At 54.9% G+C, this 23347-nt stretch overlaps 2 protein-coding genes and 1 long non-coding RNA gene across 5 annotated transcripts; 1 reads left to right on the top strand and 2 right to left on the bottom strand.

Moving 5' to 3' along the window:
• Window positions 1-32: 32 nt before the first annotated feature.
• Window positions 33-11334, bottom strand: LOC131669169 (PR domain zinc finger protein 1-like). Of its 3 annotated transcripts, XM_058943876.1 has the most exons (8): window positions 5145-5682; window positions 4346-4516; window positions 4117-4236; window positions 3906-4031; window positions 3703-3829; window positions 1709-3550; window positions 1283-1627; window positions 976-1211 (listed from the first exon to the last, which is right to left on the bottom strand). In XM_058943876.1, the coding sequence occupies exons 2-8, from the start codon at window positions 4508-4510 to the stop codon at window positions 1117-1119; spliced, it is 2820 nt and encodes a 939-aa protein (XP_058799859.1). In that variant the 5' UTR covers window positions 4511-4516; window positions 5145-5682; the 3' UTR covers window positions 976-1116. The 3 variants fall into 3 exon arrangements, with proteins under 3 accessions (XP_058799858.1, XP_058799857.1, XP_058799859.1); XM_058943875.1 differs by lacking the exon at window positions 5145-5682 and adding an exon at window positions 10870-11334 and having other exon boundaries at window positions 33-1211; window positions 3703-4031; XM_058943874.1 differs by lacking the exon at window positions 5145-5682 and having other exon boundaries at window positions 33-1211; window positions 3703-4031; window positions 4346-4975.
• Window positions 1662-19780, top strand: LOC131669172 (uncharacterized). Its single transcript, XR_009302348.1, has 5 exons — window positions 1662-1736; window positions 3690-3817; window positions 16182-16770; window positions 19240-19352; window positions 19652-19780. It is a non-coding gene; the product is annotated as an uncharacterized LOC131669172 (long non-coding RNA).
• On the bottom strand, window positions 16777-20750 carry LOC131669171 (pyridoxal kinase). The gene is made up of 7 exons (XM_058943879.1): window positions 20217-20750; window positions 19905-20004; window positions 19621-19764; window positions 19423-19543; window positions 19219-19361; window positions 18965-19144; window positions 16777-18888 (listed from the first exon to the last, which is right to left on the bottom strand). Exons 1-7 carry the CDS (start codon window positions 20307-20309, stop codon window positions 18779-18781), a joined length of 891 nt encoding a protein of 296 aa, XP_058799862.1. The 5' UTR covers window positions 20310-20750; the 3' UTR covers window positions 16777-18778.
• Window positions 20751-23347: the final 2597 nt, after the last annotated feature.

Here is a 23347-nt window from a genome sequence, read left to right on the forward strand (position 1 = left end):
CGAAGCGATCTCGCTGAAAATTATCATTTGGATTCACACATTTAGAGACTACACAGTCGAGATTGGAAGTAAGAGATAACAGACGCATGTCATCTTGTTAACGAGTTTTATACGACGTTTCGGAGCAAGGCGCGACTGTTCGGATGAAGGCTTGTGAACGACAAGCCGAATGGGTTTCGATAGAGAAGGGTTCGAGCGTCGCTCCGAAACGTGACGAAATAAAACCAATTTTTGTTCTCCCCTCAGACGCAAATATAAAAAAAAATACGAACTTATAGACGAATTAAGTACGAATACTGGGTACATTACTTTTAGTTTTGCGATTTTCGTCGCGCAAACCCGACGCGCGTGCGACCGCTCGATTCGCGATCGCGACAAATAAAAAGCCAATGGGACAACTGGAGCGTTCGATCACACGTACCATCGGGCGAAATTTCCGATGAATTTGAATTGACGAGCGAGTAATTTCGAAGAAGCCGAGCTAGTCCGCGCGTTCGCGAGCCGATCCTTGGCAAAGGCGATAGCCAGTCGAGGAGTCCGGAGCGGTGCGCCGAGGCGCGCGGACTAGCTCGGTGAACGAGGTACACAACCTAGACCGAGACAGGCGCACTCGACCGCGCATAACAAAATCGTCGTTTCGAACGGGCGACGGCTAAAAACTAATTCGTAAAAAACGAATGGATCGCGACAGAGAAAAACGCAGCTATCCTTAGAGCACTACGACAAGGATCCGGTCGCTTCGAAGGTAGCGAACGCAGCACTCGCAGTCGACGAGGGGTCGCTCCACTATCTTTCCCTCGACACCTCAACGGTATCGCGCGCGTGTGTGTCTGTGTGTGTGTGTATGCGCGCGCGCGCGTGCGTGTGTACTCTACTCCTCGTCGTTCTATAAATTAGAGCATTAATCTTTAGGTTACCGATTAATTAATAGTAATGTTAGTATTTACAGGTACAGGTCTCGCATAGTTTGCAGTCGCGTCGACATACGTAGCCGACAAGTGTATGATTTAGCTTCTCGCTGGCCGAGCGCGCAGAGGCTTGTGCGACTCGGCGGCTGAACTCCTCCCGCCCGCCTCGTTCGCTCGTACCGGAGAAGGGCTCGGGCCAGGAGCGGCCTTAGGTGCACTCGATGATGTGCGGCTGCGAGGTCTCTATGACGCTCGGCCGGCCGACCGAGTTGTCGAGGTTGTGCAGCGAGGTGGGCACGCTCCCTGCAAGGGCGAGAGGTCAGGCGCTGCGGGCGAGCGGCCCCCGGTCGCGGGGCCCCCGAGCCAGCACTTACCGACGCTCATCTCGGGCACGTATTCGTAGTAGGCGCCGGGCGAGCCCACGGCGCTGGCCAGCGCGAGCTCGTCCTCGATGTTGTTGGGCCGGCAGCTGGTGGTCTTCCAGTGGGTGCGCAGCCCGCTGGCGCTGATGTACTTCTTGTCGCAGACCTGGCAGGTGTAGGGCCGCTCGTTGGTGTGCAGCCGCTTGTGCAGCTTGAGGTGCACGAACTGCGTGAACTTGGCGGTGCACAGGTCGCAGGCGTAGGGCTTCTGGCCGGAGTGCAGGCGCAGGTGCGTCTTGAGGTTGGACGTGGAGCTGAAGCGCTTCTTGCAGATCTCGCACTGGTGGGGCTTCTCGCCTGCGGGCCAGAGGGGCGGCGGTCAGCCGGCGGACTCGGGCGTCGGACTCGGGCGTCGGACTCGCGGTCGGCGCGACTTACCCGTGTGCACGAGGTGGTGCTTCTGCAGGTGCGCCAGCTGCGTGAAGCTCTTGGTGCAGACGTTGCACTTGAAGGGGCGCTCGCCCGAGTGCGTGCGCAGGTGCACCTTGAGGTTGGACAGCTGGCCGAAGGTCTTGCAGCAGACGTTGCACTCGTAGTGCATCTTGCCGTCCTTCTTCTTGAGCGGGTAGGGCAGCGAGCGGTAGCCGCGCGAGCCGCCGCCCGCCTGGCTGCTGGGGCTGAGCGAGCCGCTCTGCGAGCAGCGCTCGTCGGGGCTCATCGAGCCCGCGGGCGAGAAGCGCGGCCCCAGGCCGCCCGGCTGCGCGCCCAGCTGCAGGCCCAGCAGCCCCGCGCCCTCCGCCTGCGAGCTGCTGCTCGAGGGCAGCTGCTGGCTGCTGCTCGGGCGCTGCTCCTGCGCGTAGAGCTGCGCCGCCGGCGGCGAGTAGCAGCCCGGCGGCGCGGCCGGCTGCGCGCCCGGCCCCGGCCCGTACAGGTAGCCGCCGTACGAGGGCGAGAGCTGCGCCGGCTGCGCCAGGTAGCTCGAGTCCACCTGCGCGCCGCCCGAGTAGACGATGGTCGAGGCGGCGGCGAGCAGCGCGGGCGAGGGGCTGCGCGGCGCGCGCCGCCGCGGCGAGCCCGGCGCGGAGGCGCAGCCGCCCGGGGCGGCGCCGCTGCTGCTGCAGGCCTGCTGCTGCGCCGGCGGGCTGGCCAGCAGGCCGGGCGAGCGCAGGCCGCTGCTGCTCGGCTCCGGCTGCAGCGCCAGCCCCGAGCTCGAGTCGGGGCTGCAGGGCAGGATGTTCTGGTAGCGGTGCGACTTCTTGTACGAGTAGGCCATCTCCGTGGGGCTGGAGGGCGAGGGCGCGGCCGAGTCGGCCGGGCCCAGGCTGTGCGCCGGCTGCTGCTGCGGCGGCGGCGGCGGCGGTGGCGGCGGCTGCGGCTGCGGTGGCCCGTGGCCGTGCGCGCCGTGGTGCTGCTGGTGCTGCTGGTGGTGCTGCTGGTGGTGCTGCTGGTGGTGGTGCTGGTGGTGGTGGTGGTGGTGGTGGTGGTGGTGGTGGTTGTTGTTGCTGTCGGTGCTCGAGCTGCGCAGCAGGATGTTCTCGAGGATGGACGAGCTGCTGGCGCTGCCGAGGGCGTAGGGCCTGGCGGACGGCGCGGGCGGGCTGCACGTCGTGGACATGGGGCTGCGGCTGCCGGGGCGCGCCTCCGGCTCGTAGTAAGCCCGGGCGCGCTCGGCCTCGTCGGGCGTCGTGCTCGAGGCCGTGGCGGCCGGCGCGCTGCTCGTCGGCGTGCACGGGCTGAGGATGACCGTGCTGGCCGGCCTGCGCTCGGGGCTCGCGCACCCGGCCGGCGGCTCGGCCGCCTCGCGCTTCCTCGCGGCGAGCTCCTTGGAGCACTGGAAGCGCGCGTAGCCCTGCATCTTGAACTTGAGCTTGCGGTAGTCGTTCTTCGCCACGGCGCTCTCGGCCGGCGAGGACGAGGCGACGGCGGCGACGGCGGCGGGGGCGGCGGGCGCGGCAGGCGCGGCAGGCGCGACGGCCGGCTGGCTGGTGTCGGCGGCCGCGGCCGCCACGGTCGCGGCGCCCCTCGACGAGACCACCTTCGAGTTGATCGAGCAGTCGAGCACGTAGTTGCAGTCCGAGTCGGACTCGCTGGTGTCCTCGGGCGGCGTCAGGATCTCGTCGTGGTAGCCGTTCGAGTGGTAGCCCTCGTCCGACCTCACGCTGCCGTCCGTCGGCGTGAGCTGGGCGCGCCTCTCGTATATCACAGAGTCCTTGAGCGTCGCGGCCGCTTCGAGCGCCGGCGCTATGTCCGCCGGGTGCGCCGTCTGTTGCACTTGCTGCCCTGCGAGCCCAATTGCGAACTAAAGATCGCTGGCGATTCCGAGATTCCGGGCAGCCGATCCGCGCCTCGCGTTTTCCCGACGAGAATTTTCGATTTTCGATCGCAAGCTAATGCCATTTCGTTGTCTCGTCTTTTGCAGGCCAGATACTTACGGATCTTCTGCAGCATCTGCTCGCCCGTGACCGGATGGTTGAGCCTCTCGGCAAACTCCCGGCAGTACCATACCAGCAGCTCCTGGTTGGCGTCGATCTCCTTGATGGTGTAAAAGTAAATATGCTCCTGCAAAGGAGGGAGGAGGTGCGGCTCGTGAGCGAATGCGGTCGGTCGACGGGCCGAGCCACGGCCTGCTACTCACCTCGTACTGGCAAGCGATGAGGTTCTGCGAGTCGGACGAATAGGCTGGATTGACGTAGCGCATCCAGTTGGACTGCCTGACGTCGAAGCCGTCGATATAGTGGTACAGTTCGTTGTCCTTGTAGACCTGCGAACGGACGGAAGGAAGCCGCTGTACTCGCGGAAAACGCACGAGCGCCGTTGGCTCGAGGACGAAGCTGATCGATAGTTACCCTCCAAAAGTACTTTCTGTCGGTGTCGAGCGGCACATTGTCCTTCTTGTATTTCCTACCGACGAGAGGCCCGAAGCGGGTGCCTTTGGGAATGCGGTCCGTGCTCCAGACGCCGAAGACCTGTTTTCGTTGGCGTTTGTTTGGTTGGAAGGAAAGAACGCGAAGAGCGTGAGAAGGGGGCTGGCAATCGGAAAGAGAGCCGACGCGCAAACGTCGCAAAGAGGCTTACGTTGTTGCACTCCTGCGAGGGCTTGAGCACGAGGTTCCTCGGCAGCGAGGCCTCGGCGCGGTTGGGCTCGTTGGCCGAGGTCGGGGTGTCGGGCGCGATGTACGTGACGTTCAGCTGGAACTCCTCCTCCCGCAGCGTCATGTAATCCCAGTCGCCGGACTTCATGCTTCACTGCAACAGCGATCAGAGGCGCGACCATTGATTGACTGGGTCGACACTGGGGGCAGGCGGCGTCGAGCGCTCGGGCGCGACGTCACACTGGCGGTTTCGATTTCACTATCCGCGGAGCGTCAACGCCCGCGCGCCGCGCGACAGTCTCTGGCCTCGCGCCGATAGACAACAGGCGCGAGCGCGGCCGACCTAGGGCAAGGCGCGACGCAGGGGGGCCGCGACGTGTCTGCAGCGCCGAAAGATCGCGGGTTCATCGCCCCCGCGGGACGAGCGTGCGTGCGTGCGTGCGTGCCTGCCTGCCTGCCTGCCTGCCTGCCTGCCGCCTGCCTGGCTGCTGGCTGGCTGGCTGCTGGCTGGCTGGCTGGCTGGCTGGCTGGCTGTGTGCGCGCAAGCAGGCCAATCGTGTCAGCGGCGCGCGGCGGGCGGCGGGCGGCGGGCGGCGGTTCAAGCGAGAGTGTGTACGCGGCGGCTCGCGGGCGCGCGCGCGAGGGGCTGCAGCGCCCCGCGAAAGTGAAACCCGCTCGCGCATTGATCGCGGGCCTGCCACGGTCCACGCGCCCCCGCCCCCGCGCGCCGTTCCCTCTCACTCTCGGCCGCCTGGCGCAGCGTCGCCGCGGACTGCACTCACGTGATGCTGGGCTGGTTCCGCAGCGAGACCGGGCCGGGGGCGCTCGTCGTCGTGGCGGCTGGGCCCATGGCCGTCGGGTGCACTCGCAGTGGAGCAGCCGAACGTGCGGTCGGACGCCTCGTCGAGGGGGAGCCTGACCTAGCGCAACGCGGCGCAGCGAGCGCCGGAGAGCGGCGGAGAGCGGCGGCGAGCGGCGGCGGCGGGCTGCGCGCGCGCGCCGCCAGCGAGCCGGCTGCACTCGCGCAGATGGCGCACGGCCAGCGGCGGGCTGCGCTTTCGATCGACCAGCTCTCGTTTTCCGCCACGAGCCTCCCCTCTGCCGGGCCTCCGTCGGAGTGCCGCGCGCCGTTGCCATCACCCTGCGCTCGCCTTCCTCTCTCTCTCTCTCTCTCTCTCTCTCTCTCTCTTTCTCTTGCTCGCTCGCTCTCGCGCTCTCTCTCGCTCTGGTTTTTCGCGCCAACACAGACGCGGACGCCGACGGGCAGAGGGGAGCTGCTGCACGGGAGGATGCGAAAGCTCTGGGGTCGACGAACTTTCGCGCTTGCGGAGGGTGACGCTGTGGGTGGCTTTGAGGCCCGATGCCTCTGCGCCGAGCTTTTCCGCCTCTGTTTTGTTCGAACGCTTTGGCCTTCCCTTTCGATGTGCCAAATCGTCCTTTGTTTTCATCTCGAAGGATCAACTATTCTTTATCGCCACCGAGTCGAACGGAGCGATCGATCGATCGATCGACATTTGAACACGAACGGATAAATTTACTAGTCGTTAGACGATGCTTGTTGAGGGTTGACAAAGACTCTTTCCACAATCAAATTTGGCGATTAACTAATCGTCGAATAATCGTTGCGACGAATCGTCAAATCGATAACCTCTGCGCGTCGATCAAAATTACGATGTCGCGCCGAACTCGGACTGAACTACTTAATCTCGGCTGCACTACTCGCAAGAGTTCGGAACGTTTGGCGCAAGCACGACGACGACTCGTGAGCTGCAAGGGCACGTAGCGAGCAAGCCAGCGGTGACGGGGTGTCGAGAAGCCAAGTTTGCGGAACTTTCCTTGGGCGAAGATTATCCGCCTCACGAGAAAGATGCACGGCGAAAAAAAAAACGATCAGCGAAGCGGCACGCGTAAATCGGCGGACAGCCAGCCGTAGTTGCAACCTTGTAGTCCGGTAAGTAGCGCTGGCGGGTGCACCGATGCGCGTGAGGCTCGATTTCACAAAGTCACGGTCTCGGCCTGACGGCGAGAAAACCTAGCGGCCTCTCTCTCTCTCTCTCTCTCTCTCTCTCTCTCTCTCTCTCTCTCTCTCTCTCTCTCTCGGAAAAGGGAAAGAAAGAGAAGCATTTTGCCGACGTGCCGAGGTACACGACTCGTTAGAAAGAGAGAGAGAGAGAGAGAGAGAGAGAGAGAGAGAGAGAGAGAGAGAGAGAGAGAGAGAGAGAGAGAGAGAAGAATTTCCGCGCGTAGCGAACGCGAATCGGCCGCGACTACTAACCCAGATACGCAGAGGTTGTTGATCCTTTCGCCGAGCAAAAGCTGCACTCGCTCGCGCATACGTGCGGCGCACGTGCACCGGTTCTTCCTTTTTTTTCTCGCCTGCGCGCCAGATTCACCTCGATCGGCCCCTTCGTGTCGTTGACCTGCCTCTCGAGGTTTTTTTTTCGGTGAGAGGCCTGCTTCCCCCTTCCTCCTCTCCAGCGGGCCCATACCGACGCTTGCCAGCTTTGTTTTCGTCGGTCGAAATTAAAAGTGACTCCGCTTCTTCTTCCTTCACTTTTCGGAAACATTCTTTCGCTCGAGCGCTCGACCAGCGCCGTCTTTGACTTTCGTTCGATCCTGACATTTTTTTTTTTTTTATTTTGCGTTTCGTCGGTCACCAATTTTCCAGACCGTTCGATCGAAAAGAAAGAGTATTTCTGGCTCTTCATTCAAATCAACTCGACAAGAAGCATTTTTCTTTTTTTCCGTATGAGATGTTGGTTGGGTTTCCGCTGAAGTGACTGTTATTTTTTACCAGTTATTGGATTCGGTTTTCCCGGAGCTCTGGATTACATTTCTCAGAACGAGAATGAATTTTCGGTTGACTATTATCGCTAACCGATAGAGATAATTGACGTCGGGTGTTTGCTCGTTCACTTTTTGATAATGTCCATGACTTTCGTTGTTTGGAAAATCGGTTACGCAGCCCTGGTTCCCGACCTTCACGGCGAAGACGTGGCTCAAGTCTCTGGTCGAAACGAAAGCTCGATTCCGCTGTTGAATTTCGCGTTTAAACGCCCGAGAGGTTTGCCAGTGGGATAGCGCCAGAAGGTTCGACGGCGTTCCGGAAGACGAAGATAGCCGACGGTGTTGTACAAGCATCGGCATTCGGGTGGAAGGAGGAGAGAGGGGAGGAAGCAACAGATGGAGAAATATCTGCTCGCGGGAGGAATTCTAGGACGCGCGGCGAGTCTACTTCGTCAGTTCCACTTTTGATCAATTACCAGAAAACGTCGGCGCGCGCTCGCGTCCACGCGCGCCGGCGAAATTGGCAGCGCAGTTGCATCAACTCGCCTTTCTCTCTATCGTCGCGCGCGCGAGTCTAGCAATCCGTCATAGAGCCGCGCGCTGCCCCCGTTTTTCGCGTGCGGTCTAACGGTGCGCGTAATGCTTTTCTAGCGCATAGGAAAACTGCCGTGAGCGACTGGGTGGGGCGGGAGGGAGGGGGAGGGGTAATGCAAGTGAATCGCGGCGAAGAGGAAAAAGAAGAAAGCTCGACGGCAGCATCGAAAGAAGGTCTCGAGCGGTCATTGTCCCACTTGTCGGCCGCGCGCAAAGTAGCTCGACGAGCTTGACCCTGCCTGCGTGCATGCAACTTCGTTTCTCTCTCTCTCTCTCTCTCTCTCTCTCTCTCGCTCTGCGCTCGCGCCAACTTACGCGCGACTAGCTCGGGCCCTTCGATTGTTCGAGTGCGCGGATAACTGTACCCTCTTGGAGAGCGCGCCCGCGGCCAATAAGGATGTGGGAGATCTGCATGGGAGAGTTCATTCAACCAGCGCTCTCCTCGCGGATTACGTCTCCGTTCGTTGTCGCGCGGTTCGCTTTTTCTTGCCTGCTCGTGCCGCCGACTTGTTTGCCCGCGATGAGTCTCGCGAAGGAGTCCGCGTCGCTTTTCTCAGGTAAGAGCCATCGCAAGTACAGGCCCGCCGGTTTCGCAATTGGCCTCGGATCGGCTATCGCGCTAATGGCATCGTTCAATGCCAGGCCCGCGCGAGCGCCGGGACGAGAAAAGGAAAATCACGACGTGACCCTCGGATCCGAATGATCATCCGCGACGGATTCTAAGAGTGAAGCAAGCGAGCGTTTGACGAGTTTCGCAAGAAACGACAGTCGAGCCCGTCAGTTTCAAGGGCAACGGACATTAGTCGCGACACGCGTTCGCACGCCGAATACTACATGACGGCCTTTGCTTCGTCGCCCGTAACCTTGGCTAGTCCCCGTAATAGAGAGTGGCAAGAGAGGGGAGGGGGGAGCGATGACCTCTCCGCGGGCCCAGACGCGCCGAGAGGCCGTCAAAATAAAGCGGCCGAGAGCCGCGCGAATTTCCAGCTTCGGGCGCGCGGGAAATTGGGGCGACCCAATTTCCCGGCGCGATTCAATGAAAGTTGCTCGGCCGCGAGGTCGTCGAACTCACGGCGTAACCTATTTTGTAATACGCGGCACCGCTGCTGCTGCTGCTCGACTTTCACGATCGCGCGAAATCGGAGGAAGCGCGCGAGTCTCGGGGGGAGGCGGCGAGCGGGAAACCACGCAAAGTTACGAAATACGCGCTCGTAGATCGGCGCACTTCCGCATCGATCTCGCGCGGCCAATGTCAATGTCGCCCCTTTCACCTTATATAACGCGCTCGCGCGCGAGCGGCGTTCGACTCGCTCGCGCTCGATCTCGATCCCGCGCGCATAAGAGGCGACGTGGCACGCAGGCGCCGCTCGGCAAAGCGATTTTTTCGCGCTTCGCGGGCTTCGAGCGGATCGGGGCGGGGATAATGGCAGGAAAATGCGCGCTGCCGCAAAATCGGGACAAGCCAGCACTAGAACAGCGCCGGCGTGCACTTTCGCACCGCGCTCGCCGCCACCGAGCTCCCCGTCTCGCTCCGCCGTGCTATTTTTCTTCTCGGCTCGCCGTCCTCGACGCGCGATCGCTCTTCTGCTCGTCGCCTTGGCTTGCGCTTTCCTTTCCAGCTGCCGATCGCTACTCCCGCGTGTCGTTTGGCCGCCGAACCTCCGACACACTTTTGGATCTGCCTCGAACAAACGAGAGTCCTCGCACTGCCTCGTTCGTCCCCGGCATTTACTTTCGACGTTGCCGTGGCAATCGTTATTGCGGCGTCTTTCCCGCGCCGTCGTCTTCAAATCGTGAAAATTGACCGAGTATCGTGAAAATTCTAGCGCGCGTCCAAATAAGTCGGCAGGCTCCGCGATTCGGCCCGTTCGCCGCGATAGAGCGAGCTCGTCCCGAATCCAGGGTGAATCGGCGTTGCAGAGGAAAACGAAGATGAGTTCGACCGACGAAGGGGAGAATCGAGGATGAATGGAGGGAGCAGCCAAGAGTGCACGCAAGCGCGTCGCGAGGTCCTCGAGCTCGGTCGGATCGGCCGTCGAAGGTCGCGAGAGGGAAGCTGGCCGTGACTGTGAAGCGCGGCGAGGAGGCGCTCCGTCAATGTAGAACGGTCGTTCACTCCTGCGTCCAGCGCCCGTCGGCCGAGGTGGCCGGGGCGAAGGGGGAGCCGGAGCCCTTTTGCCCGAGTGCGAGTCGGTGCGCCCTTCGCCGAGATCGGGCAGAAGAGGCCTGTATGTGTGTCGAAGGTGCGATCGTCGCCGAGCTGCGCCGGCACGGGAGGGGGGGGGGGTGGAAGAGGAAATGCGCGCGGCGTAGAAAGAGAGAACGCGGATGAAAGAGAGACGCGTGTTTCTAGCGCGCGCGAACCTCCGAGCCCAAGGTGCAACGACCGCTCCAATAAATCGGATACGCAGGCGCGCACGCACACCTATGGCATCGCGAGCCAGGTACCGTTATGTCACATTTGTACACACACCTGCCCGCCGACAACGCTCTCCGAGCATTCTTTCCACGGTCGCTTCGACTCTCTCTCTCTCTCTCCCTCTCTGTTCGTCGTCGTAACATGTAAATGTCTCTCCGGCTGTCTTTCCCTTCGCTTTTCTTTTCGTTTGGCCGCGCGCGACGAGCTCGCGTCGACGATATCGGTCCAACCGCGAACGAGCCCTAACGCGAAAACATCCGCCGGGGACCAGGCAGAACAAAAGCGCAGCGGCACAAAAGCTGAAATCGACAGGGACGGAAGTGCGAACGGTACGCGCGGCCTTCTCTCCCTCGCTCGCTCGCCGGCGAAAGGGTTGGCGGAAGCTAACTGTACCCGGCCGCCGTCGGTCCGCCGCGCCGCGAAAAGGGCCGAGGACCGCGCCGTTACGCCGGAGCGCACCCGCCGACGAGGCCGCTGCGCTTCTCCGGCGGCCCCAAGGTCAATGTCCGTTTTCGACCTCGAGCGCGCACTCCGTTACATCACGCCGCGCGCGGCCGCCAGCGCCCGTGGCGCGCGACGAAGCTCGGCCCGCGAACGAGGAAGCGATCGTCGCAAGGCCGTCCGATGCAAGCGCCGACGTCGAGTTCAAGTTCAACGCCAGCGCGATTACGCGCGCGCTCCAGTCACGCTCTTACTCAACGACTCACCTTCGCTGCAACTTCCGCGCCAGCGATTCTCAATTGCAGCTCCCCTCTCGCTCTCCTCGTCCACCCTGTCTCCCTCTTGCCGTCTCTCTGTTGCCGCGACGATTGAGCTCCAGCCGGTCAGCGCGAGTGTCGCGCAATCCTCATCCTCCGGCGCGCACTGGCCTCGACCGGTCGACGACGAGCAGGACGACGAGCGGGACGACGAGCGGGACGACGAGCGGGACGACGAGCGGGACGACGAGCGACGAAGGCAGAGTCGATGTCGACGTATCACAGCACGGCACAGTTCGCCTGATCGGTCATATCGCACTGAACGCGCTGCTGCTCGTGCGCGCGATGTTTTCGCGGGGACCGCGTGCTTCGTACTGAGCTCGCTCGCGCGCAGGTAGCGCGAACAGAAAGAGAGAGAGAGAGAGAGAGAGCAATGGCCAGCAACAGGCAGCAGCGCCTCCTTCGCTATGGGTGAGCACCTAGGTGCTCGGCTCGGCTCGGCTCGGCTCGGTCGCTCGGTCGCTCGCTCGCTCGCTCGCGGGAGCAACGGGACTCGCCGGCCCCGAAGGTGTTACTGACCTCCGAAAGTGCAGGTAACCCCGAGGTGCCTCGGCGCGGGGCCCGTGGATGCAAGCGCCTCGCAGGTGGTGGCTCGCGGACGGGAGCCGCGCCGGGGTCGTTGCCACGGCTCGTTCACCCCGGGCTACGCGCGCGTGCTGCCCCTTCTCGCGCTCCTCGCGCTGCTCGTTCGTTACGCAGCTCGATTTAGCCTCCGCGCGCTCGCTCTCGCCGCCTCTGCCTCTTCTCCTCCTTCGCGCTTCGTCCTTAGAGGTGATTGCCCGCTCGTTGCTGCTCCTCTGCTTCTTCTCTCTTTCCGTTTCCCTTTCCCTTTCTCTCTCTCTCTCTCTCTCTCTCTCTCTCTCTCTCTCTTTCTCTCGCGTGCGCACCTACGTTTTCTCGGCTTTTCTCGCTCTCTTCTCTGCTGCCCGCTTCGCTTTCGAAAGTCCTCTCTCGCCTGGCTCGCCGTCTCCCCTTTGCCTCTTTTATCGCGCCTCGCTTCGTCCTAGCGGTACCCCGCTTTCTTCGTCTCCTGCTCGCAGCCTCCGCAAAGGGCGCTCCCGAGATCGCCGGGATTGCCGGCTCTTCGCCGAGGCGCGCCCTTGCTCCTTCCGCGCTCCCTGGCGCTTGCAAGCGGACGCTTGCTCGGCGCGATCCGGTGGCCTCGTACGCGCGCAGGGGAAACGCGGAGGCCGAAAGAGGACTCGCCACTTGGGCGCGTGCGGGTGCTCGAGGAAATTAGCTGGACTTGGAGCGCGCGCTCGCTTCGCCCGGAAGCGGTGTCGCGAGCGGCCGGCGTGGAGGCGAGGGTTCGCGAGCGAGAGAGGGTCCTCCCCGCAGCCAGCCGGTCTTCCGGTCTACGCGAGCCGCGCGGCAGGCGCGGGTTTGTCGGGTGGCGCCTCGCGACTGGCGCAAGCGGGTCGCGCGTGCGGCCGTTCAAGTCACCGCCGGTCGGCGGCAGGGGCCGAGAGGCGCGCCGATCGTCGCGCGGCGGACCCGCATGCGATGCGAGTTCGTTGCACCCGCGTTTGCACCCGCCAGGGCCAGAAGCTCCCGCGCGCAAGCTCGCCTCGCGCTGCGTAACAAGGTGGCTTTCGGCGCGGCGAGCCGGAACGCAGCATCGGCGCTGGTTACTGACCCTGGCGCGGAGCGCGCGCGCGTGCGCGAGAGAGAGAGAGAGAGGAGCAGCACTCTCTTCTTGCGCTTGCACTACTTAGCCGCAGGAGAGAGGGACTCGCGATTTTGCCGCAGCCTTTACCTTTACCTTGCTGCCGCGGCAGCGGTTGCGAGCGCAACTGCATAATCCAGGAAGTAGGTGCAATGCCCTCGGAACGCGCCGCGGTCGCTCTGGGAAATGGCCCGCGATCTCGCTCGCTCGCTCGATCGCGGCTCGGTCGCGGCTTCGCGCAACGCGAGCTCGGTTACGCAAGGGGCTGCGACGTCCGAGAGCCGTTGTGCAATGGGCGCTCGGAGTAGTTCAAGTTCACGATCGACGGGCCGGGCCGCCGTCTCGCCGCGCGTCGCCGACGGCCCCGAGGGCGCTCCCGTGGGTCCGAGGCTGCGCGGACAAAAGCCGCCGCGGTGCTCGCGCGGACCGTAAGTAAGACGCGCGGGTTCCTTGACCCCCCTCCCTAGGCGAGACTCTCGCGCATCGAGGCTACACGCGCGGAGCGCAGCGCGCGTCTGTCCCCGATGTGCCGAGCGGGGCAGGCAGCTTTTGCGACGACCGTTATTCGCGCGGGCCGCCTACGATTTCTCGCGCTCGCGCGCCAGAAGTGGCACACGCGGCGCCCGAGAGCGCGGGTCGACGGCCGCTCTTGTTCGGCGGCGGGGCCGGCCCGAGGGGGAGGCCCGCGCGGCCCGCGCGGCCCGCGGCGAGAGAGTTGAAAAACGCAAGTTGCTCGCCGCCCGGGTCGCTGACCGGCCGGGCGACAAACAGGAGCAGCCGGCTCGCCGGGCTAACGGTCCGCGCGGGCCTCCTCGGCTCTAGCCACTCTTACTTTTTCGCCTCGCGCGGCACCGCCGGCCGCCAGCCGAGAGCCCTCGCGACATACAGCCCTACGAGCCTAACGGTTCTCCGCCGCCTCCTTTCCCTTTGCCGCCGCCGCTCGTGTTTCAACCACCGCCGCCGGGACGACGGACCGAAGCACCGATCGTCAGCCGCAGCTGCGCTGCTCCGATCGGCGACACCCTTTCGCTCGGTCGCGCTCCGCCGCGAACGCCGCGTATTTCGCCATATCGCCTCCGAAAATGTTGCCTCTGTGCGTCCCGTGGGCACGCCAAAGGCCTGGCTCGCTCAAGGTTAACGGCTACGCTGACTTTTCAAAACGAGTTATGTATTCGGCTTATACAATCGCCGGTATTAGTTCTAACCATTATATTAGTGTTTCGCAAAGCTGTACAAAGACGCCAACAGTGTATGGTAATCTTGGAGCGTTTCAATGTCGTTACCTTCGTAACGTGAAGTAACTCGAGTTAATTTCTCGAAAGTGAACCTTAAGAAGCGGAGGAAATATACGGGAATGACGAAACGACAAAAGCGAAAAGTCCATTTTTTTTCTCTCTCTCTTTCCCCCTCTCTCCTTTCGAAGCGAAAAAGCGCTCGCTGGTTCGATCCTTCGCCGAGGCGCGCAAAATCGTTTCCCGAAAGGCACTGCGACGAAAGTTGAACGGACTCGCGGCCGAAAGAGTCGTGGGTGCGTTCGACCGATTACAAAATACGCTCTCGCGCTTCCTCGCCGACGCATCTGAATCACCGAACGTCCAACAAGCCGGCGCTGACTCTCGATGATACGGTCGCGGCCACGTCATTCGGGAGCGAAAGGCCGCGGACGAAGACGACGGAGGAGAAGGAGAAGGAGCAGTCGCGGTCGCGACGACGACGAGAGAAAGAGGACGAAAGGAAACGTCACGCGAGGAGCGTGCGCGTTCGTTTTTACCTCTCGCTCCGCATCGGAGTCGTCGACCCCTGCGAACAAATCCGCGTCTAACGGTGCAGTCGCTCGGCGGCGGCAGCGGCAGCGGCAGCTCGCCAATCGGGTTGCGCACTGTCGATTTTACGTAACCGACATGTGGAGCGCGAAAAACGCTCGAAATTGTACTGGAACGAGAGAGAGAGAGAGAGAGAGAGACCTAGTTCGCCAAACGGGTACTAGGTCACGCATCGCGCTGTGCACGCACGCGGAAGCGCAAAAACCGACGATCGCTAGAAATCGTCGGCGAGGAGAGAGATGCCGCCGGAGAGATTCTCTGCACTTTCGTTGCCGATAGCGGGACGTTGACTTCTCGGAGCTGGTTCGATTCAGCTGGCTAGCCGCGCTACGAAAACGCTCACGCGCCGTCGGCGCTCGGGATCGCTCGGCGACGGGGGGCGACATTCCTCGGCCGGGCCATCGGCGTAGAGACACTCTTACTTTTTCGGCTGCGCGCTCGCGCGAATGGGCCCTCGAGTGCACGCGCGCGCGCAATGGATTGCGACACGAACGAGAGACCCTGCGCGTAACGGTGCTCGGCGGCTTCCTTTTCTTTCGAGTTCTCCGGCCTAAAGAACTCTGGCGCACACCTTCACTCTTCTTGCAAGACACATCGCCGTTTTGTCCGACGAGAGCCGTCGCGTCTTTGCTCGCTGCAACCGATTTCGATCGGACACGCCAAGCTCGTTCGCAACGGAGCTAGAGGCGAGCGCGTCGAACGAACATTGTAACGGTAACGAATGACGTTTCGCGCTGATTAAAAAAAAAAAAAAAAAAAATTGCACGAACGAGTCGTATAAAAGCGAATTGAATAATATCCTTTTACTTTGAACCTGCCGATTCGCGTTCGAGAGCCGAGAGGGGAAATAAATTGCGGATTGGAATCGGGAGTCAAAAGGAGGAACGTTTTTTTTTTTTTTTTTTTTCATTTTTTTTCTGACTCGCGTCGGCCGGAGTTCATTCAACCAAAATACGATACAAGCGGCTCTGCCCCCAGGAATCCCGTGGCGAACAATGGACGCGCGATCGAAGAGTGGCGAGCGTCGGTTGCGGAGGAGAGGACGCTGACGTAAGTCGAAGACGCGCGTCGGTCATCGGCCGAGACCTTGATACCTTGGCTCGCTTCGTTCCGGGAGAAACTCGAGGAGCTCGAGAACGAGCGCGCAGTAAGAGTACGCGGATCCGCGAGCGAGCCAGCGTCGACGTCGCGCAGCTTTCGGTCGGGCCGCGGCGTCGTCGGTTTCGGCTTGGCGCGAGCCCTCGGGCGAGGCGAGGCGGGCCCATCGACAGCGACATCGGTGCTCGGGCGCGGCGGCTGCAGTCGCTCCTCGCGTCGGCGCGGACCGTAACGGGCCGCCGGCGAGCGCGAAAACGAGCGCTCGCGACAGTCGCTAACGGTACATCGGCCGCGGCACGGCGCTCGGCGCACTTTGCATAGCTTCCCTTTCGATCGCGTGCGCCCGACGACGTCCGAGCCCGAGCTGCCGCATTCTCGGCTTTCGTCGGCGGCTCGCGGCGGGGTCCGAGCGAGCAGGTGCGTGCGCGTGGCTAGAAAAGGCGCCGTGCCACCTTAGCCTCGGCGATATTTGCAGCAATAGTAGGCCAGCGCGGCATCAACTGGCTTGGCGCGCGCACGCTAGTGCAAGTGCGCCGATCGAGCCAAGTTCATTGGCCGCCGCAGACCTAGACCCCGAAAAGCTCGCGCCGAAGTCTTACGTTTCCCGGTCACGGGCCGCCACGGCTTTCCTCTCGCCTTTTCTTTTTCTTCTTGTTTATTTTCTCGTTTCCCAGGGTCAAGTTGTTCGCTGCGGCTCGTAGGGAGACGCTTGATCGGCAACGAGGCGGCCGCTGGCGAAGCACTTTCGTCGCCACCCGAAAACCCAACGGAGCTCCAGGAACTTTGGCCATCGACGACTTTGCCGAGCGGCGTCCAGAGAAAGAGAGAGAGAAAGAGAGAGAGAGAGAGAGAAAAGCGGACGACTCTCGATCTGGCCGCGCCGCGTGAATACTCGCGGATCGTCGTCACTTTCTTCGAGAGGCCGCGTAATAGACTCTTGGCCCGGGCTGGCCAGATTTTCGGCTGGCCGGCGCGGTGAGAGGTCGATGGCTTCGCCGATGTCATTGCACTCTTTCTCTGCCGCCGAGTCCTCTTGGGACGTTTTGCATCCCCATTTCTCGGCCAGAGCAAGAGAGTCGGAGAAACAGCAGGAGAAAGAAGGAGAAAGAGAGAGAGAGAGAGAGAGAAGAGAAATGAGGATCGGCAGGCGGCGATGGAGGTTACTTCGGGCCATCGTTCCACATCCTCTTGTAAACTCGCTCTCGCTGCTGCTCGCGCTCGCTCGCGCTTCATGGCCGGCGCAACGGAAAGTCAACGAGCAAGGTAAAGCGATAGATATGCGAAAGGGGAGCCCAGCAGCTCCGAAGGGCTCGACCAGAAATTCCTTTTTTTCTTCTGGCCGATTGCCTACCGCGGAGGAGACCATCGAAAACGAAATCTTTCGGCTCCGTGCGCCCGCTCGTTTCATTTCCAGCGTCGATTTTCTCATTCAAGCTTTTTCCATTTCAATTTATAGCATCGGTTGAAAACTGTTAGGTAACCGTTGCAACGCTCGGGGCAATCCAAGAACCAGCGCGTCAATTGCAGTAGCCCCGTTAATAGCAACAATTCAAATGTAAATTACATTAAATTTCAGTATATCGGTTCCCATTACAAGAATCGCCACGGCCCGACATTAGACTGTCGCGCGTGCAAATAAATCTGTTGCTATTGAGTAAGTCCCGATCACTGTCCGATTGCAGCACTGCTATACTTCAACTTTTTCCTTTATAAATAAGCGGATCGACGTTGGGAGAGCCGACGAGTTGCGACCTGGTTAAGCAGAATGCTAACAATGCGAGCCACTTGCAAAGTGACGCAGTGGAGGGTGAAGCGTGGCAGCCGGCGGAACGTAGGTTTTTAAACGGCGGCACGTGCGCCGAGCGAGAGGGCGAGATGTAGATGTAATTGCAGCTGAGTGTGGGTTCAACGACCGGCTCTCCTCTTCCAATTTCGCTCAGGCGGACGGCGCGGAGCGCGCGAAATTTTCGGACGCGCGAACGCCGAGCAAGCCCAGCGGTGGCGGTGGCGGCGGCGGTGGCGGCGGCGGCGGCGGCTCCGGCTCCGTGGCATTGTTGTCGAAGGTCGCTCGGGTTAACGAACGGCTACTACCTGTTGCTATGCTAGGGCTGCTGCTAGCCTCGCGGCGGCTCCCCTCTCGTCCTTGGGATTTATTTCTAGGAGAGAACCGGTCCCTCGCCGCCAGCCTAAAAGGGTGAGCGACCGAGTCGCGCTTACGTAAGCCGCGCCACGAGGATCCGCGATCGTCGGAGCGCCCGTGTCTGCGCTGGGGGAAAGCTTGCCCTTGCCTGTCGGCCGATTTCGTTAGTCGTCGGGGGACGCCGATGCTGCAACACACGCTTCGGTATTTTTTCTATTCCGGTTTCGTAGGCGCTCACGCGTTGGGAAAGAGCTGCGCTTCAAGGCTCACAGCTGAATGATTCAATGTTGAAGGCAGTGAAGGCCATTTGAAAAAGAATAGAACACACGAGTAATTCGTTTTTTTTCAACTTTTTTTTTTTTTCTTTTTTTCAATATACTTTATATAACGAGTATGACGAATAACGATTGATATAGAGTATTACATCTCTTTATGGATTTTCTCCACGTTGTACTTGTATTTATTATCAGTTTTTATCTGATCACTTTGAAAGACATTAAAATATTGGTCGGATGGATCAACACTTATTTTAAAAAAGCGCATTTGCAAACATAAATTAAAAGCTATAGGTATGTAGCTTACTTTCAATAGTTACATACATTGCAGACGATATCTAGTCAATTACATAAAACAACACAATTAACTTGCAGTTTCGCTTGATACCGAAGGATAACTGTTTCAATAATTATTGCCACATATATCGATATTTTAGTAAAAGTCGAATTCGAAATATATACTTGAAGCATATTAATTTAACTACGTTTTATAAAATGTTAATGCTTTTAAAAACCAACACTTCGGATATTAATTTCACTTTAAATGCCCATTCATATATTTCTCATTATATTTTTAAACGAGTTGGGGCTCGTAAACTATTTCCATTTGTCTAAATTTACGTGGAAGTTATTTTATGCATTATTTAGAAGACGTACAAACTTCAGTTCTATCAAATGAAGCCCGCATTTGATTTTCAATGAAATTTTCTAGGTATTTTATCAAATTATCCTCAACAATTAACAGTATAAGAAGCTAAGCTATATGTAAATACTGATAAGGTGAGTAAAGTTATTGTCACGGCCCATGTTTAATTAGTCTCTTCATTAAAACGGTTTTGATGTTAAGTATTAGCAATTAGAACGACGTAGCTTGCAATTTTTTGGAAGGATTTTCAATGATTTTCTTACTCTGGATCAATCGAAGTTCAATCTTCCTTGCTCTTTGAAGTTTCGGATCTTCGAGTCCTAAAATATTCATTTATTTTACTATTTTACTAAAATCAAAAATATTTTAGAAAATTTCGTAATGCAATAAATCTACCTTGAGAATGTTCATAAGTATTAAGAAGCACATCGCGAAGAGAATTAATAGTGTTTTCAAGTGATGTTTTTATGTTATCAGTTAAGTAACAATGAGCTAGGAATAAAGCAGCAAACAAATCTCCAGAACCAGTGTATGAGGCTGGTATTTTTGGCACTTCAATTTTTATCATTTTGTTATCTAGAGGCACGAAATAGTAATAATAGATAAAGTCAATAATATAAGAATGTCAATTATGTTATAAAGCTATTGACCTTTTGTTGTACTTGTAACAGATGTCAACTTATCACCAATATCACACGATGACACAGCAACAATTTTTGGTCCCATTTTGTGCAAGCCTAAAATGGCATCTTTTAATTCAGTGGCTGTATCAACTTTTTTTCCAGTAAGAAGTCTATAAAATTAGAATATCTATTAATAACAGAATATAAAAATTATTTATTTATATCACTTACTCTAATTCAAATTGATTTGGAGTAACTATATCGGCAAGAGGAACTATTTCTTTTTGGTAAATTTCTTTTAATTCTTGAGGCACATACATATGTCCATTATCACCCAAAACTGGATCACAGACTAACAAGAAGAAATACATTTTCTTATGAATTACTTTACTTAGAAAGTATCACTTTGAAATAAAAATAGGAACATACCATAAATCAACTTTGGATTTTTTTGTTTCAGAGCTTTGACCAGCTCAGCTATTCTTCTGAGAAATGAAGCAGATCGAGAGTATCCGGTAAGCAAATGTGTATAATCATCTAAATCATTCTCTGCTAATCCATCCACCAGTTGGCCTGCAAAGTTTTATTCAATTATGATAATCTTCTACAATAAATTATTGCTGTAAGCAAGATCTCCCAATAAAGTTAGATGTACACTGAATAAAAAGTATTATCCAGCTACTTACATATGTCATTATCTTTCTGAAACTTACTTAAATCTTCTTCATTCAAGACTTGTCCCTTGAAGACTTTGTATCCTGTGTGATTCGATAACTGGACTGAATTTATCACGTCTACTTCAAATCCTAACAGCTGTAGAAAAAACTTTGGTTTGTCAATACTTCATTTAATAAAATTAATTAATTAATTAATTAAATTGACATGATACGTGACGATTGATAAGATGATAAATCGTCATGAAAACCGTGGTACGAGTATGCATTGAACGCTATTTCGGCAGCGCCAAAGTAAACAAAAACTTGTAGCTCAAATAGTAGCAGCGTGCTGCTGCGCAGACGACAGACCTGCAAAGGGAAAGTAGCACTCTTGTTGCCGACGTATCCTGAGACGACGTGGCTTTGGATGGAGAGTACTCGAGGCGTGGAGTTGCCGTTCATGTTGCGAATTGCAAAATTTTCCTAGGAAGCAGCCTTTACACACTTCCTGAGTTTCGGAAGTCGTATCGAGCGATTGCTTTGCAACTCTTTAGCACTGACGACGACGGCGCACTGCCGCATCTGGCGCATGTCAATGCGATTTCCCCTACCGTTCTTGCGCACCGTGACAAATATCCGCCTTATCTGCTGCCATTGCCTATGACAACTGCACACAAAAATTGTGTGGTAATCTGTAGTGCTCGGAACCCCGGGAGAGTGGGAGAGATGTTATCAACTTTTCGTCAAGGTTATGAAATGCTTGACATAGCTTAAGCTACAGTTCAAGAGCGTACTCGCTCGTAGCTTGCGTACCTTATCTATAATTATAGCTACATATACGATCACGACATCCTCATTGCCAGCTTCGCGCTTCTTTTAAACAAGACCACCAACCACAAACACGTAGTTGTACTGCAAAATAATGCTTGTATGCGCATTCATTGATTATATAATGCCGTGGATCGTTGGTATTCAATGTCAGCTGCTTAGTAGGAAAGTCTTAATAAGATATCTTACGCCTTCAAGCATCACAACGAGCTGTATTTATAAAAATTTATTATTAATAATAAATTTTTATATAACACGGTTAGCTGCACGTTAAGAATAAAATCATTTTTTAGTCACTGCATTTTAGACAATGCTTAGTCATTCTGTTCAGTGAAAAAATATTCAACTTTTCCATCAATTATTATTTCCATTTACTACCTACTCACAAATGGTTAATCAAGTTATAAGCCGTCTTTTCAATGAACATTTTGCGTTAAACACCAATAACTCTGATATTTCGCTTCGTATTGGGATCCGAAAAGTTAGCTTCTTCGCCCCTACCGGCAGAAATCGCAAACCGTGTGACAAGGCTCGTAATTCGTAGAAAGCTTCTACTTGTGTTTACGTATGGCAATTGATGGAGCAGCTCTCTAATATCGTTTTTTCATAGTTAATATACACTTTTTTATAGAAGAGAGTACTTGAATTGATTCTGTAATTCATAAACATGCTTTAGAAAATAGAACAACAGCAGTTACTAAAAAACAGTAGAGTATTTTGTTGTGTCAAAAACTGTAATTCGCGAGCCTACGTCAACAGCCAATTGAGTTTTCATTTCTTTCCCTCCCCTGCAAAAGTTGTTTTTAAAATAAAATATGTTTAGTCAAATCGAAAAAATTAATTTAAGATATTTCTAGATAAAAGTCTTTAGCATCACTGGAAAATTGAAAAATTCTTTGAACGTTTGCTCTAAACATTTTACGAATGATAATTTTATCACAACTGGTACGTAAAGAAGTATTAAATAAAACTTTATTTTTTATAATTATTTTACTTCTAAACATAGAAATATATGTAATTCCGGCTAAATTTGGTACAACAACCAAATCTCATTATCTCTTCTTCACTTAGCAACATTATTGCTGCATCATACGTAATGTTTTGCACCTTATTGAAAATAGTTATGATATTTCTCATACCCTGGAGGAATATATTATAACGATCGCAGTGATTTTATTATTATCGAAATAAATATTACTGATTGTTATTAAAACCGTTGACTATTATCGATTGATTATATGTACTTATCAAAATATATTTATACGGCATAGTGCTGTAATTTATATGAAAACTTCGATCAGAGTCAGAGAGCCTGGTTTCATGGCTTACGATATCTGCCGGTAGGAGCGCTTAAGCTAACTTTTCGAATCTTATCCTAAATCCCAATAAATATGGTTTCGCTAGTTCTGAAATTTACTTTATCTTCCGAGTTTTGTAATGCAGACTCCATCTATATAAGGTACACCCAACGTGAATTGAATCGCGACCCCCCCCAGTTAGGTTGGTATGAGTGCTACTTTCAGACCGTAACGGTGGTTTTCAGATCGGCCAGAGTATAACGCTCGTTCTTAAATTATATAATTAAAACTTAAAATCAAATAATCATGCATCTAAATTCATTGTTCGCAAACAATTAATTTTAAACCTAAAAACAAATTAGTAACGTTTTAGCTTTTTATCGTATCTTAAAATGAATTTTCATTTTTGAATATTCCCGCGGTTTTTTCGTTCCGATGCAACGACGGAATTCTCATACCAACCTAACTGGGGGGGGGGGGTCGCGATTCAATTCACGTTGGGTGTACACATTCATGCAAGGTATACATTAGACATTTTATCTTCAAAAGTATCGATTAAAAGTGTCTCATTAATATTTGGATTCTATCCTAATCACATTTTTTGAAAAAAAAAATATATGTATATAAATATATATTAGACATATGTTTCAATGTCTTATCATAATAAACTTTTTTAAGTGGTATACATTATTAAGGTAAAAGTAAGTCAATGTATTGCAAGAAATAAATTTATTTTTATTTTGAAGATAAAATGTCTATAATAAATGTATACCTTGAATACATATGTAACCTTGTGTTACATTTCCTAACATAAACTTAAAAGGGGGAAAAGAATGGGAAAAGAATGGGAAAAATATTTTGGGTTTTCCGCAAATATAAGAGCCAAGTGGAGTAAATTTCTTTTTCAGTAATATTAGTATAACATTTCTATTTCACTTCATCCTGCTGAAATAAAAACTCCTGCAAAAAAAAAGAATATTCACAAAGTAACATGTTTTTATTTTCTATTGTAGATAGTAAATAAATAAATAAATAATAACTTATCTAAATGCCAGCATAACGATAAATCCTTGCTGAAGCAAAAGCAGGTAAAAGGACAAGAAACTCGGAAGAAACATTTAAAATAGACACGTGTAAACAGACTTTTTCAGGTCTGCTATTCGAGCTTTGATTTTGACTGCTACTTTAAGTCCGTAACGGTGGTTTTCAGATCGGCCATAGTATAACGCTCGTTCTTAAATTATATAATTAAAACCTAAAATCAAATAATCATGCATCTAAATTCATTGTTCGGCAAACAATTAATTTTAAACCTAAAAACAAATTAGTAACGTTTTAACTTTTTATCGTATCTTAAAACGAATTTTTATTTTT

Source organism: Phymastichus coffea, unplaced genomic scaffold (genome assembly GCF_024137745.1).
Source record: "Phymastichus coffea isolate CEN01 unplaced genomic scaffold, Cenicafe_Pcof_1.1 PCOF00087, whole genome shotgun sequence".
Taxonomy (NCBI): Eukaryota; Metazoa; Arthropoda; class Insecta; order Hymenoptera; family Eulophidae; genus Phymastichus; species Phymastichus coffea.